The sequence below is a fragment of the Asparagus officinalis genome, chromosome 7 (assembly GCF_001876935.1).
Source record: "Asparagus officinalis chromosome 7, Aspof.V1, whole genome shotgun sequence".
In the NCBI taxonomy this organism is placed as follows: Eukaryota; Viridiplantae; Streptophyta; class Magnoliopsida; order Asparagales; family Asparagaceae; genus Asparagus; species Asparagus officinalis.
In genome coordinates this window covers 23,860,285-23,877,881 of record NC_033800.1, presented here as the reverse complement: position 1 = coordinate 23,877,881, position 17,597 = coordinate 23,860,285, and the positions used below count along the sequence as shown (strand labels likewise).

The 17,597-nt window shown below is 33.6% G+C and overlaps 1 protein-coding gene across 3 annotated transcripts in view; it reads right to left on the bottom strand.

Moving 5' to 3' along the window:
* LOC109849099 (DNA polymerase lambda) overlaps positions 1-17,597 on the bottom strand; it is a 32,605-nt gene that overhangs the window by 1,087 nt on the left and 13,921 nt on the right. The window contains exons 3-13 of one of the 3 annotated variants that reach the window (XM_020418891.1): positions 14,857-15,252; positions 14,016-14,109; positions 13,807-13,937; positions 13,182-13,244; positions 12,186-12,365; positions 12,031-12,084; positions 10,032-10,120; positions 8,988-9,050; positions 8,743-8,833; positions 5,515-5,595; positions 233-300 (exon numbers count right to left, since the gene is read on the bottom strand). In XM_020418891.1, coding sequence (XP_020274480.1) covers positions 233-300; positions 5,515-5,595; positions 8,743-8,833; positions 8,988-9,050; positions 10,032-10,120; positions 12,031-12,084; positions 12,186-12,365; positions 13,182-13,244; positions 13,807-13,937; positions 14,016-14,109; positions 14,857-15,252 — 1,310 coding nt within the window. The remainder of the gene's footprint in view (positions 1-232; positions 301-5,514; positions 5,596-8,742; positions 8,834-8,987; positions 9,051-10,031; positions 10,121-12,030; positions 12,085-12,185; positions 12,366-13,181; positions 13,245-13,806; positions 13,938-14,015; positions 14,110-14,856; positions 15,253-17,597) is intronic. The other 2 variants (XM_020418893.1, XM_020418892.1) reach the window with 2 other exon arrangements.

Below are 17,597 nucleotides of genomic sequence, written 5' to 3'. Positions count from 1 at the left end.
GCTCCAAACCCCAATAAAACACAGAAAAAGGTCAGGGGTTTAATTAAAATTTGCCCAAAAATATATAATCATTGAAGTCTATATTAATATTTGAATAAACCCATTACAAAAAAAGTACAGCGATACTGCAAGATTCATTCCAGACCACCACATACAAGTCTGTTACTATGCTGACCATAGAGCAGAGGATAACTTTGCAGCAAAGATCAAATTAATTAGTAAAGTAGTGTACCTTCTATTTAGGACATCATTCCCTGTCCATGCTATTAGCCCAAAGGCATATATGCTTCTCGGATAAACCTGTCACCATCAAATTATTTTGCAATTTCGTTTAACTTGGAATATATACATACACTGAAACACATAAATTTAAACATATATAAAGAAAACTATATTACATCACATAAATCACACTTGTATGTATATATATGAATAAAACATGAGAGATCAGATCCAACTTAATTATCTACAGAAGTAGCAGAACAAATATCAGTGTAGCATAGTCATAAAGCAACTTGTGTTCATGCAAGAGATTTGTTTTGAACATCAAATCCTATTTATGCCAGCCTGAGAACTTGATTTACTTCCTCTACTCCAAAAAGAAGAATAATTATTTCCAAATTTATCTCTATCGGACAGGAAATCAGGCAATATCAATGGAGTAGAGTGAACAACAGAAATTGTAAATGCACTCCACTTGTACAGAGCTGACTGAAATGACACCTATTTGGACGCCTGCAGCTAATCCACCAAGTCCAGCCTACATATTAAGTTGAAGAGGTGTTCTTCAACTAAATCAGTTCCCAATTAATAGGATTTGGACGAGTCAATCTCAAGATTTTGGATTCCTTGTGGTAACTAAAGGGGTTTTGCCAAGCCTTGTGCGCAATGACAGGAAGATGACTCCTCTTTATGAAGTTCTGACACCAACCACGGGGGCAGAGCTAGGAATTTCAGGAAGGGGGTTCCAAGTACTCATAGTCATACTCCCTTTAGAAGTCGGAGTTTGAGTAAACCTTTCCTTGGATAACTTTACCCTTGAAGCTTTTTCATATTTCTTCTAATAATCCTAATTAAATTTAATCTACCTAATAAAGGCTCAAAAAATTGGCCCGGTTTTATTATTTTGCATACTTCAATGACTTTTGGTCTCCCTCAGAAAAGTTTTCTCTCTCTCATAAAAATATGACATAATGTGCCTTCTCTCACAACTTGGGTAACTTAATTCTCAATTCAACTTCTCTCTATACGCAACCTGAGCAAATTCCAAGAGTTAAAGATCAATGAAAACCGAAACCCTCTCTTTTTCTCACAACCCAATAAAATCTCCTCTTTGCAATTTTCCTCTCCTCTTTCTGTCTCAATACAACCTCTCTAATCCCCCAAAACCTCTCTAACGTCTTCTTGACTACAAATGAGGCATAAATCCCTATACCCGGCCATTATATAATTTTTATTAAATTGATTTTTGTGGGTTTTGTGAATGTTGAGATCTCAATTTATATTCTTTTATTCTTGTCAGGTCTTGTTAGACTTTTATTTCCAATATCAATAATTTTAATTTCTGTGTTTTTCTATTTAAATGCAAGTAATGAATGAATCAAAGGGTAAGACAAACTCTAAGCTTCAGAACGAAATTCTCTTAATTGGAAAAGCTAAATGCTCATGGCTGAGGGTTATGAAAGGTATATGTCAAGCTTATATTTAATCACATAGATTTTTTCTAATGTTAAAAAGAAAAAGTTGAGGATACATATAAATTTATTGTAAGTTAGGTATAAATGTAGAAATGCATGATGAAAGATGTTCAAAATTGCCAATAAACTAATATTTTAATATTTATCCATTTGAGATTTTTTTTACGGTTTTGATTAAAATTAGCAATGTGACGCCCCTAGTTTACTACCACATCAATGGGATAGTGAGCAATTAAAGTGTTTATATAGTGAAGCTAAAGGCTCAAGTGTAATATCGGTTAGTCGATTTTGACAGTGATTTGAGCCAAACAATGCGTTACACTCGATGGGTCTCATAGCTTGCATGTGTCAACGAGCCCGTTGGCACACGGGCCTAGGGCGTGACAAGCAAACCCATAAACCCATTGAAAACAAATGCATTAGGCAATAACTTGACCTTATAATCTGACCAAATCATCCTCTCAAAACTTTCATCTCTCAAAACTTTCATCTTTCATTCTTTTGTCATTTGAGTTCATTCCACTTCCCTTAATTTTTCAAAGCATAACTGTCAAGAGCAGTGCTTCTAATTAAGTTAGAGGTGTTGGAAGCCAAAGTATAGGAGGTTTTGGTACGTTCAGTAAACTTTTTTTATTCATTTTGAAATCTAATAAAATAATTAATTTTGTTGGCACTTAAACACCACAAATTTCCCCCATTTTGACACTTAAAAATACCACAAGTTATTTTTGACGGCACTTAAATACCATAAGATTCACAAATTTTGCATGTTGGTACCTTTTGTTAGTCACACATGAGAGTAGTCCATAAAATATTCTCATGTCACTATCACATGACAAATTCAGTTCCTCTTTAACCTCATTGATCACTGAAATTATGTTTATCCTTCAATTTGAAAGCTAATGCCTAAATTCCTTGAATGAAAACACAAACCCTTAATTTTGCATGTTGGTACTTTCTAGTAGTCACACGCGAGAATAGTCCATAGAATATTCTCATGTCACTATCACATGACAAATTTAGCTCCTCTTTAACCTCATTGATGGTTAAAATTATGTTTATCCTTCAATCTAAAACCTAGTGCCCAAATTCCTTGAATGAAAACACAATCCCTTTTTTCTCCAAGCTCAAATAGTGATTAGGAAGTTACAATGTGAAAAATACAACTCTAAGGAAGGGGTTGATAGTGATGATGTACATAGAAATGGAGAATAATGGAAGAAATTTTAAGAGAGAAAAAGACGACATTGAAGAGGAAAGAGGTGACTACTTGAGAATGAACACATTATTAGGGATAGAGAAAGAGATTTAGGAGAATTAGATGTTGATTTGAGGGATGAAGAAGAATTTAAGGTTAAAAATCAATTAGGGGATTGGTATTTTTGTTCTTTTGTAAAAAAAATAAAAGATTTTATCATGATTTTAGTAGCGATAGCTGATGAAATTTAAGCGTCACAAGAAACAAGTTACGGAATTTAAGTGCCAAAACGGTGAAGCTTTGTGGTATTTAAGTGTTATTTAGCCAATAATCAATCTTTTAACTTCATTTATGGGACATGCTCCTTTTATAAATGGGTTTGGAAGCATATATGTAATGTTTGTATTTTGTATCGTGAGTTGTTAATTTGTGTGCAACTGGAAAGAGTTTCATAATGTGTTTGCTTTATTTTTTTTGTCTTTTCTTTTTCATTTGTATATGAAAAAATATCATGAGGCATTGTGTTCTGATTTCTTTTTTTCTCTTTTTATATTTGTCTTCTATATTTGAAGTGGAGTTTTTATTTTACTTTGGACATTTAATCAATATTTTGATCCATAATTAATTATAATCAATTTCTTATTTTGCTTGGTTTGTTTGATTACTTAGTTACTTATCTTTGTTCTAATGTATATAGCTATTCATGTTTATTTCAAAACTTAAACATGGGATTCAAAGTGAAATTTTTGGCAAAAATTACAATCGATATGATTAATATTATTGACAATTAAGATGTCTATTCTTTATATTGTGATTTTATATTGAATATTTAAGAACTGAAATAAGATTCATAGATGCAATAAGAGTTTGTTACAGTTGCAACTATCACCAGATAAATGTATTAATCATATTTATGTATACTTATTTAATTGTTCAATTATTGTCATATGGGATGCTTCTTTAAGTGTTTTATTTATTAATACATTATAAAAAGTATATTTTCATTCTTAATCTTTTATATGTTTGTAAATATTTAGGGTCATTCTTTCGAAAGAATATTCTTTTTCTAGTAGCATAACTTGAATTTTTATAGTGGAAATTTTGAAAGAAAATAGATTCATGCAATATAGTGTGTATAGAAGGAATATCAATTTTATCATTGATGAACCAAATTATCAAGCAATTATAAAAAATTGGTTTCTTATTTAAATAATATTCTTATTGGTGTCAAATATACAAGGTTATCAGATGGATGACTCATTACTTAAAATGACATTTTAAGCCTCTAATCTTTACTATTTCTCCAAAAGAAAAAAAAAACAACAAGGATTTATCCATGGAGACGTCCATCATATTTCAATATATTATGATAGCGATAAACAATTTCACAACCAAGTTATAATAAAGAAATAATCGAAAAAAATCAAGATATTTAACCATGTGCAATGCACGTGCATTCCAACTAGTTTATAAGTAAACACAATAGCATTTTATTTTTTACGATTAATTACTACATAAATATCATTAAAGAGCTAGACTTTCAAAAATTAAATTTCATATTAGAATATAGTGTTTACCAGACATCCACAAATAAATATAACTCCAAACCAAGTACCAAGCTTTCATGAAGTTATAAGATTAAGTTAAAAACAACGAAGGAAAAAAATAGCCATAATATGAAGTTATAATAGGAATTATTATCATCAAAACTTAAAAAATTATCTTTTTTCTACAGACCCGTTGAGGGACTAAAACTTTTACTTTTTTTTATTTCTTTCTAAGTTAGGTCCTAGGATCTTACATATTTACAATTTTTTTACTACTACTAGATCTTGCATATAAATTACATCTTTTACGCTAGGCCATAGGATTTTACATATAAACCATATACGACCACTCTTGTAATTTTACTTTTTCAAGAGGGGTTCAAGGTCCTTTTGGTCCCCACGTGGCTCCGCCACTAACCAACCAATTTAAGTTTGTGAGAATTATGTTGAGCACCAAATTTCAAAAAAGACTAGAACATATAATAAGACTTAGACTAACAGATGCTCCTATTTGACGGATTAATATAGTAAACCAAAATGGTAAATATGGTAAAGAAACAAAAAGGTGACCAAGTTTGGATAAGCATATTTTGCATGAAATATCATTTCATTAAGCATTGTAAGCAATTCATAAAAGAAATTTTAAATATTTATTTATTATAGCTAAACTAGGCTACTTCAATATCTCACAGAAAATAGGAGGACAAAACAAACAGAACTTCTGAAGAACAAGAATATGGGATAACATAGTTTCTTACGTGAAATATTTGCAATTGCCAGACTAGGGAACATAAATATAAGCAATTTCCTAACTAGAACAAGTACAAAGCATAAACAATTTAATGTCAATTAGATAAAACTATTCTTTGCGAAAGTCTTTAGGAACCGACATTTGCAAGTAGAAAAAATTATTAAACAAAATAAGTGTTTGCCATAATGATATCTCTTCATTAACTGCGCTTCAATGAGTATAGTGGGATTTTTTGTGAAGAACGGAGGTTGGATTGTAATTATTGTTAATAGTAAAAGACAAAGTTGATAGAGAAAAGTTCTCCGTCCAAAAGTTTCTTACCTTGAAATCAATGCGATGTCGAAGTTCTCGACCAGGATAAGTGCAAAGACCAAAGTATGTATCTACCCCAGAATCAGTTCCCTAATATAAGTCAATGAACCAAGTGATTGTTAAATCAATCTGTGGTTCACTAAGAAATAATGAATATATATTAATGGCTCAGTATATTACTATGCAGAACGAATAGGAAGCACAGCCTTGAGGTAGAAAATGATGCTCTTAACTTGAGTAATGAAACTAAAATAAAATGCAAACGCTGTAACATCTTCATAGAAGATATAAACATAGATGCCAACATGTTAAATATGTATATCTACGTCTACATGACACTGCTTACATACAAGATATATTCCAATCTAAGAAGCGAAGATTCCAGGTCTCCTATTACCACATTCCACATATCTATACTACTTATAAAGAGAATACACATATAAAACTTTTAATTTCTATTTTTACCTTTTTAAAAGATTGCAATGACTAATCATAACAAAAGTACTCATTTATTTACTAAATTAAATTAATTTAAAAAATTCAATAAAGAACACTTATGCACAACCCATCCACAAACAAGCGTGCCTTTCACCGCTTCATCTCCCTCATTTAATTACTCGCATCAAGACACAGTATTCCAACGCTTCATCTTGCCCATCAATTACTTGCAAAAACCGATTTCTAGAGAAATAGTAGGTATTGGTCTCTCTCTACACATATATACATATGTACATGTATACACACATAGATATATATATGTACGTGTGCGTGTGTGTCCATATATATATATATATATACACACACGCGCGCGCGCATTATTGCGTACATTGTTTGATGCATGCTCCATACTAAGGAAGATTTCTTTGCTTCCGAGAATTTGATATCTGGAGTTTAATTAGGAGACCTGGTTTTTTTATGGATCCTTTCATCTGCATATTTGTATGAATAGGCCTATGATGGTCTTCAAATAAACTGTCTACATTTGTCAGTACATTTTCCATTAAGATTTTTCTGCTTTTTTTTATTTGTAGCTATCTTGTGCTCTAATTATTATTGACAGATTGATTGTTGTCTTTTTGTCTCATGAAATCAAGATGTTCCAAATATATATTTGATTAAAAAAATTGTAAGTGCTGAAAACATGAATGTTGTTTTCATGGCGATACATGTAGCACCATCATAAATTATTATAAATCTGAAACCTATTACATGAACAAGGAAACCCGCTATAGATTGGTTTTAAGCAGCTTTTCCTTCAGTTCAGCACACTTTTTGATGTTGTACAATCTTGCTATTGTGGTATTTCTTCCTTTAACAAGTTTACGTTGCATGCTTTCTATGGTATAGGTGAACGTACCAAAGACCAAGAAAACATACTAGGACTCTGCAATGACAAGGATTGCAGGAAGCATATCCTGCATAAAGTCACTTTGTAAAAGAAGGGAAAGAATGCTCTTGCAAGTCATGGTAAATAGTGCCAATGCTAGAAGCTTGCAATTATGTTGAAGAAACTAAACCTATTTTTCACAAAGAGAAATTTTTGTTCCATAAATTTATCAATATAGAAGTTAAAGAGAAACCATACCAGGGAAAAACATGCCTCTATTTCTTATATCATTTATTATAGTTACTAGCCAATTCTTGACGTTTCACATTTTCCTCTTTTGGTTGAGTTATAATATGTACATTGTTTCATTCTCCTTTATTTGAAAATGTTCTTCTAGTTATTCACGTTATAGAATGTTATCTTGATTTTTGCATATTCACAAGTTTTATTTCTCATATTTCAGGTCACAAATCAATTGTGTACTTTTGAGGAAGAATGCTCATTACTTGGGTGAGACGGTTTATCCAAATAGCTATGTATAGGTATTTATTTACAGTAAATATGCTAGTTTCCAAAAAGAGTATACGACATGTTTTTATTAGCTACTTATTTGTCCTTTTGTTTTCCATGATGTTGATAAGCACGTTGTTCACTACTTCATGAGCCATTTTTTAATATTGTCCTTAAATAGCAAGTGCCTAAAGCATGGAATGTACGACATTCAACTTTGGTGTTGGGACTAAATGTTTGAATTGCTTCTTCTAGTGGTCTCCTAACTAGCGTGTATGAACTGAGCTTCTATAAGAATTTGTTCAATTTTGATTCCATTTACATATTTGGTGAGCTGAATACATTGACATAAGCATTGAGCTTTTTTCCCTTAAGTTCTATTGAGTAGATTGCATTAATATAGTAAAGATGATTGTTTTGTTTAAAAGCAACAAAAAATATTTAATTGCATAATTTATACATATACATGATGTTTAATAACAATGAAATTTTATTTTTGTTGACTTATTTTGCTAAAGCTTTGCATGAAACTTGTGTTTATAGGTGTCCAAAAAAGGTTCAATGAGTTGAATTTTTTATCAAGGGTTGTGGTCATCAAATGTGAAATGTAATGTTGAATGTGATTTTTCGTGTATCTGCATGATACAGTGCAATCCCCTAACACCTATGAGAACTTGTTTGTGCTGAATTCGTTTGCAATTAAAGGGTGAAAATTAGTGCAATTGGGATATGAAACCAGTATATCCACGTGCATTGTGTGCACTATACTAGTATTACATAATGATGTAAAGCTTCAGCATAAACTAAACCCACAAATGAGCTCTTTATATTTTTGACCAACAAAGAACAAACTGAACTAAGATCTCAGATCCTAAATATACTGCAAACATTCTGAACTCATCTTCTAATGGCAAAAATTTCATATTAATCTTTTTCCCTTCCACTTAATAAGTTTAGAAACTTATCAGAGATCCATCCTAGTTGAGCCCTCAGATCACACACTAGATGAAATTCAAGATCATTATTACATTCACAACAGGATAAAACCATTCAACTGAATAAACCAAAGCAGGCAAAAATAAGTACCACCTGCTTTTCAGGGCTGCTTCCTCATGGTTCACGTCCATACACGTCCATATTAGAAAGTTATCTTCAATGGAGATTATCGATGCATGCGTATCAATGTGTACCATGACAGACAAGATAACGTAAAGATTCCGGAAGAAATACAGCACAACTTATACTGGTTTGAACTACCATACAGTATTATCAACAGCCTGGAGCTAACTTTTAATTAATTTCTTAACTAAGAAAGTGACTTCATGCTTTATCCATAGTATTCACCAACAAATAAAAAGGAAAGAAGAAGGCTTAACAAGAGAACAAGATTAGCAAACTACCTCAGTGCTATGGACACTGAAAACCAGATCCTCCCTCAAAAAATTGATCTCCTTCAAGTATCGGACATATTCCGATAGAAAACCCTTATGGCTGGTTACAAGGAACACTCAACAGGTAAGATTACAAGAATGATCCAGACCTAGTGAATAAAAAATATACAACCATAGTGATAAAAGACATCAGAAAGGGCTAGAGGGAGTTATCTAATGAAGAAACAGGAAACCATGAAGTAAAGGTCATGTACCAGACTAGCATAACCAGTAATACATAAGACAAAGGACTGTTGCAAGGCCAAGAGTCCAAGACTCTGCATGAAAAGTAACAAATACAGAACACGAGTCCTCAGGAAAGAAAACCAATATTTACCTTTATTAAATTTAACTAGAGCTTTTTAATTGACAGACCTCAGATAAATCTACTTGAGGTCAATATAATATGTTACAATTAACTGAATTTATAACCAGATGCATGTGGCAAGATGCTGAAACTCAATAACTTATATTCAAATAACAGGTCCATATATTTGTAAAAGAGTCCTGCCAAATATATCCTACGCAATATTCTACAACACAGGTCCATATATTTGTAAAAGAGTCACCGCCAAATATATCCTAACACAATATTCTACAACAATGGCATCTTTGATCGATTTGTTCTGACAGAAAACACAATGAGTTGATCAACATGCTAGTATGACTTCTAATTTATACCATGCCAAAGTTGAGATAAAAACTGACAATAGGAAGCCTCAAGAAAAGGTTGTGATTCCAACTGCTTGGGTTAGTCAAATGCCTTGCTAAGCAAGGTAGAGAAAATTTTGGAATTGCTGCAAAGCCTGGGTTTCAATTAACCAGGTAGTGAAACTGATATCGACAAAACAGTTAAGAACTCTCATAAGCCAAGCACTAGGCAAATTCTAATCGATCAAACAAAAACACTCAAAGGAGAATATGGACCATGAAAAGATTCGATAAGAACTCTCATAAGCCAAGCACTAGGCAAATTCTAATCGATCAAACAAAAACACTCAAAGGAGAATATGGAACATGAAAAGATTCGACAATGGAAATTTTGTTCATTTTCAAAACAATACAACATAATAAACATAATCACATTAGGTATATAGTGTGGTAGAACAAGAATTGCAAAAGAAACAATTTAACAGCACAGTTTAATAGAACAAGAGTAAAGATCTTTTATCATTAACATATTTCTTTTTAGAGTTAGGATCTCCATGCAAAAAATCATATAACATGATAAATAAAACACTATGTTATATCAGACATACCTCTCTCCATCAGGATGAGTAATTACGATATCCATGTCCCCACAGGAAGGCTTTCCACGTCTATAGGAACCTCCACAGACAATAACAACCTTCAGAATCAAAGGTTCATTTTATAAATCAGAAACTGGATTTCATTTAACTATATTCTCAAAGTTGATAATGGTCAAGCCAACACAAATCATAAGAACTAGCTAAAATGCCACAAGTAACCCAACAATATGTGAAGTACAAAAATTCTACTGACGGAGACCCAATACATCAAAGGAAGGCATGGGTACCTTGGGATAAGACTGTACACAGGGCCAACACAATATAACGAATGCAACTATAAGATGTAAAAGACCAGAAAATTTTCATAATCATATGAATAATTTACTTAAAGCAAGGCATGCTGGAACAATTAACCATGACAGACGACGAATTAACATTATTTAAGATGTGATAATATGATTTAGATTCAAATTTTTAATTGACCAAGTTCATCTTAAAGTTGAAGTTACCGAGTAGCCATACTAATTCATATGTCACCAAAACAGTTATGGGATTATAAATAAAGAAAATAACTTAGTAGCTATGTTATGTGGTTCTCCTCTCAAAATCAAAGGACCCGTATAAAATGTGCACAAGCATGGATGATTCTGTAGGTTAATCTCAGAGTTTTGTTGGTGAATAATTAGATCTTTTTAGGAGAAATAACGGGCGAGTGGTTTTGCCATTTCCGAGGTAGTATATTTTGCTGCACCTGTTTGATGATTACTCTATTACTATTTGCTTTGGAAGAAGGTAAATTATTTGTTAACCATGGTTTGATCTCCCTTTGCATATTGGATAAAATATTATTAATGTCAATTTTTGGAGTAGATAATAATATTTTTAATAAATGAATTTTATGTTTTGTAATGAATAATAATATTTCTGATACGTTAAACTCAATGTTTTAGAGTGGACATTTTTGATATGTTAATCAAATGTTCTTTCTTCTATGTTTCTTCTCCAATTACACCTACTTTATCTTCATTCTTATTCCGCATTTGTTTCACTATGTTCCCCACTATATCTTCTATTATTTTAAGCTTGTACAGAACCGTGATATTATTGCTATTTGTTGTTCATATCTAGCTGTTTAAATAAATGTAGAGCTTATGTGGCACTGTTGAAAAGAAGGTTGTAAAGGAAATTGAAGAGGGGGTACTCGTAATATTTCTGTACTTTAGAATATTTTTTAGTAGAACAATATACTTTTAAACTTATCCATTTAGGACCTATTAAGCCAGTCTACCAGTAAACAAAGGTATTCCACTCCAATCAACCAAAGGACTTCTGAACTAACAAACTTTGTTGGTAGTTTGGTGACTTTGGTCAGAAATCTGACTTGAATCAAAGAGTCTATAATTATGTGAAGAACACGAGTCATCAAGAACAAGTAGAATCTAATAGTGTTCTTTTTTCCATGTTACATAATATCAGTCTTAAATCGTCAAAGTACATATGATTTGCTACTTTTAATTTTAATTTTTACTATTCCACTTTAAAGGTGACTTGATAATTAGCTTATGTAGGCTTGTGGATAGTTATATGACTATTCACTTAGATTCCTAATTGCTTACGAATCAGTTTTCAAATCTTGTTTCAAAATACAATATAATTGTTTAGCACATATGTTATTTGGCATCAGATATAAAAATTTCTTGGATGAGAAGGCATTCTCTATCATGGTAGAAGTAAGATAAATGAAAGATAAGAAAGAGGATTGAGAGAGCAAAAAAAAGTGAGGTTGAGGGACAATTCAACAGTAAATTTTAATTTACATGGGACAAACTCCATGTATGCTTCACTTGGTGGAGACTGTGACTATATCTAGCCATGATTGAGAAGCAATGATAGAATTCAAAGATATTAAATCTCCTGAAGAAGATAAAATCTCAAAGACAATCAATAGCCTAAAGTAGATTTAGTCAGCAAATACTAAATATAACATCTAGTTTTCAGCAATACTCACCCCAGGGAGAATATCTTCTCCAGCTTTTTGTAAAAGCATCTCCATATCCCTAACCTATATCAAGCCACCGTAAAAAGAACTTGCCCTTAGAGATGAACTTACATTTACATAAACAAATCATCAAAGTAAAGGCACATGGAAACCATTAACCACACCTCATTTCGTGGAATTCTCTTACTGATATCATCAAAATACTTCAATCCTAGTTTCTGTGAATTTGTCAAAGAGTCCTCTTTTTCCAGATCCTCAAGGGTACGGTGTCCTTTTTCATACAATTTTAGAGCAGTTGCTGGACCAATTCCCCAAACTTCTCCAAACAAAGTGACTGATCGCACCTTCACAACAGATAGATGACTTTACGAGTATGCAACAGTAAAGGAAACAACACATGATAATACAGTGTCAGAGGGTAAGCAGAAAACTTCAGGTCAGTCCACAATCACCATAAACAGTGTTAATGTCTTGTGTGAAAGAATCATAGTGTGTGTGTGTGTACACAGTGCTATGTGCACATGATATGATGTTGTCCATGTGGATGAAAGTGGAACATCAATTTTGAAAGCATCGCTATCCTATACATCATAGAAAGCAAAATTTCCAATGTCAAACAAAAGCAACTTACTAGATTCTTCACATGGCAGGATAGTATCATTGTTTGTATATTCCAATTCCCAAATTCCTCAAAGAATACTGAAGGCAAGAAACAATCTAGAAATACTAAATTTAAGAAACAAGGATTAATCTAAAAGAAGATCTTCAAAACTCCAACGACTACCAACATTAAGGAAAAGTCCTTCTCTCTGAAAAATTAACAAGAATGAGAAGTACAAAACCGAAAAAAATAGAACCAAATAAAAACAGGTGGAGCTATCTACAACTATCAGTGAACACCTCCGCATTCTAAGGAGACGCTTCGAAAGAAACATATTACTTTTTACATCTCGTGCAAATTGATAGGTTTAGAAATGCAAACTGATATGCCAATTAATCAGATACAAAGAAAAGCAAAGACTTTCATTTGAAATAACTAACCAGAACTAAGAAAAGAGAAGGCCTCCTCATCACAACAAAAAATGGAGGACCTATCTATAAGTATTCAGTTAATACTTTTTACTTTAAAAAGTCTTGTTTCTGAAGAAACCTTACATCACCTTCTCATCTTGCTCAAAGTGCTCCAATTTAGATAACCTTCCAGTGGTCACTATTTCATGAATCTGCATAAAGAAGCAATTGAGTGTCTTCTTCCTAAGTCATTAGAAAGAAAGAAACTTTGAATTCTGATATCAATGCTTTAATCCGAAAGTTGTAAAGGAAATGTCATTCTTCATTACTATGGAAAGCAATTATTAATTGGTGACCTAAACTAGGCCCTTATTTAAAATAAAAATATTCATTGGACCCCCTCCAATGACCGATGCTAGGCTATGTATAAAGTACAAACACCATGGGGAACAATTTTTTCATTACTGTCAAACAATTAATAATAATTAATATATTAAAGTGTGCATTGTGCAGATGAAGGCATGAAGCTATTCTGGCCCGCTCAAAAATTTCATGGCATCTGACGTAAAGGGGTTCATGCAAAATAGTAATTAACAGACTGCTCATATTTCTCGCAATAAAAGAAGCATTAGGTCATAGACTGGCAATATAAATTTTCCATCCCGCATGACACATCTCAGCTAGAACCCATAATCGCAGGAAGGTATTGTTTTGAGATTGTAACTAAGAAATGGTGCTTTGAAATCAAATGGAAAGTTGAACCTGTCCACTTACATGATCTTGCATTGATTTCCCAATTGCAGGAAGGTGTTTGACCTGGTCGATGCTTTCAATTTTAAACGGTAACTTCTCAATCACCGCAATGGCTTTGTGGTAACTGAATGATCTGCGATCATCTCCTAATGCTTTTGATGACAAAAGCAAAAAAGTGAAGTTGAACAATCGACGTGTAGTACAAATAAGTTATTCTCTTGAATTCATACCTCTATATATGTTAATGAGCTTGCCAAATATTTCGGTTATATTCCTGTTAAGATCAGGTGGGCTGTACAAGGATGACAACTGAGAAGCATCAGCCTAATTACAAGATGTAAGAAAAGTATTAGCAAGTGAAATTAACAACCTTCATCATAGATAGATGTCTAGCAAAAATCAGGTAGCTCTGTATGAAACTATTTCTATGCACAAATTTCATCAATAAAAAACAATATCGATTATGATCTGTCACTTGATGAGTCCACAAAGCAAAAAATAAGATGGTTACAACTCAATTGATTAAGAAGAAAGATCCAAAAAGAAAAAATGAAGGACGGGAAAAAACATCAAGCTTGTGCACTTTAGAAAGAAACTGCTGAAGAATAAAAAGATTTATCAAGGCAAAGAGGAGGACTAGCCAGTATTAAAAGAAAAAAACTAATTGGCTTTTGATGTTCTAGAGAAGTCAAATGAATATTTTCTTAGATAAGAGATCTTCATTTGAAGGTCAGTAGTAGAAATGTGGAAGAGCAATGGAAAGAGACAAGGGTTGCAACTTGTGGGGGTAATTTGTGACAGGTTTTCAAGGTGGCTAGTGGGAATTGCAACTGTAATATATAACGGTAGTGGCAGTATCGTAATATTAGAGCTCATATGTTCCGAAACAATTTGTTCTGGGCCTATAAATTGTAAACTGTCTGAGAAGAAATAGAACATTTGTTAATGCAGCATAATTCCAGGTTCCTGTGTACATTAAGAGCAAAAGTAAATACGAATATGTTTGTCCTCAAAATATTTTCTTTTATTTTAATGCAAAACATAGTCAGGGTAATGCCCAAAGAATTATACCTCCTTTGATGCTTCAAAAGTAGCAGGGTCAGAATCAACGGAACTGGGACTACTGGCACAAATACTTTGGTCAGTCTTGTGACAAATTTCCAACATCTCTTCTTCGACATGTTTGGAGGCCTCTTGATTGTCAGGTTTATCAGATCCACCTGGAACAAGTCCGGCCCTCTTTTCATCATCAATCCTGCCTTTTTCCCTTGAATCTTCAGAAGGCACCTTGGTCCTTTTGTGACGCAATAATTCATCACCTGAATATCTAGGATTTGTTGGTTTATGATTTCTGACTCTCTCTTGCTCCTCTGTATTATTAACTTCTAGATTTAATGTATATTGCTCTTCAGATAACTTTTCTCCTGATTTCAGACAGTTCTCCAGCCATTGATAAAGAACCAACTTCTGGAATAATTGGCAACAGTGTGAAAATAATAGCTCAAAAATTATTCTTATATTGCATAAGCTTGTAGTACGAGTGATGATAACCTTAGAACGAATCAAACATTTCAAGAAGCTGCTTTGAGTCATGGGTGGATAGACAAACTGGCTAGCATAGCATGCATGCATTGCACACACATTACTAAGGACATAAGGGAAGAAGATAAAGAAGGCATGTTATAGTTTAATATCTTACAGAACACACACACACTCACTCACTCACTCTTGAAGATGCACTCAAAACACATAAAGATAAAATTCCATTGGAAATCTAAATTAGAAAATAGACACCCTATATTCCTACCTTATCTACTACTTACTAGTTACTAGGAAACTAATGCGTCCAAAAAAACTATTCTCCATGCAACTATCAGCATAAATCTTACACATAGGAGAACTTCATGACAAATAATTTTTTTTGTAAATAGATATTGATGTAATTATATACTATAATTTTACAAATGGCAGCTTCCCGTTAGAAAGTAAAGCCTCCAAAATATATGCAAATAAAACTAAAAAATGCAACATGAAACATTATCATGGAAGTTTATTTTCAAGACAAAGCTAACAAAATCATCCAATATGGTAACATCAACAACTAATTTAAAAGTAAAACTTAGATAATAGGTTTAGCTTTCTCTTTACCTGACTCAGATAGCTTAGGATTGAAATTCAGATGGTTAGGTTGGATTTATCTGTTTCATGACGTAGTAAAAAACAATGTAGTCTCCTTCATTCATTTACAGCACTATCCCCTTTCATAACAAACCATGAAGTCGCCAGTGTGGTCTGACCCAAAGCAGGCACAAGTGCATTGCAATCAGTGATGATGCCCAAGGTAGTAAATTCACCATATAATTGTGTATGGATCCATATTTCACATTAGACGATAGGTTTCAAAAGGACCATGTAACAGCATGAACAACTACTTCGTTTATGAAACTTGCTCATCCGTGTACGGTGCAAGCTTACTCAATAGTTAAGGAAACAATGTAGGTTCATCTAATCTACATTTCATTCTGTAACCAGGGGGGGGAATATTTTTTCTATAAATGAATATAATCCCTTTTTTGGCAGATTGTATAACCCTACGGATCACCTACCCAAAACTGTCCAACTAAATGCTAACTCTAAAGTTTTATTATTTGTGTAAGTGAGCAGAATGCCACATTTTCAGGATATAGATGTAGGCGTATAAAACTGCCTATAGGTTCCTGAACACAGCTCGGCACGGTGATTCGACAAACCAACGAACCATCGGGTGACATATCTAAACACGAGCGTTAGTCCACCACACTGAAGCCAAGTGACACGCGACGAAGCGGATTAACGAGGCGACGAGGCTAACGAACCGCACGCAAACAACGGAATGAATCCACTCGCGTGCGGAATCAAGCTAACGGTTCGGTGAATCAACGAGTCATCCAACTGTAGAACGGATTCGAACTCGAACACCGAAGCGGATTCACTGCCAAATCAGGATTCAGATCAACAAGTCAGAATCCAAATCAACAGCGAAACCACAAAACCGGACGACGGACAAAACGACAAACATCAGGAAGGCTCGGTCAAAAACCAAGCCACCTTGGTGGCTCGGCCAAAACCGAGCCACCTTTAGGTGGCTCGGTGGCCGAGCCACCCATGGGTGGCTCGGCCCAGATCTGGGCCCAGATCCGCTTCTAGAGACTATAAATAGAGAGGGAGGTTCATTTTTCAAGAGGTTGGAATTTTCAGGGCCGAAACTCTGCCGGATTGAGAATTAGACTTGAACTTCTGAAGCTTTGAAGACTCGACTTCCAGATCTGGTTCTTAGTGATCGTCTACGCCAAATAAGGCAGGAGTTCAAGAGAGATCAGATCTGAGATCTACACGATTTCCCTCCGGATCAAAGCTTGGTCTTTGATCCCGAGAACTAAAGGCTATTATTTCCTTGGCGAAATAGTACCCTCGGCTGTTATTTCCTTTGTGAAATAACACCCATCATACCGTGTAGATCTGACCGGATCTAGATCGTGCAGTGGTCCACGGATAAACCCCAACGCAGGCAAAGAACCCACACAAGCGAGTGACCGCAAAACATGAGCTCGCGATTCGTTCGATAAAAGAGAAAAGTTATAATTTTTTATTTCTTTTTCTTTGATTTCGTTGTAACCGGATCTTATAAAAAGACCGGATCTTTTTGTAACTGATAAACGATTACTTGAGAAGAACAATGAATTCAATGAAGAAAGCTATGATTTTTCCCGCGAACAATCTGGCGACCACAGTGGGAGCCACCGATCTCACTGCCGAGATCGTTGCGTCGCAGC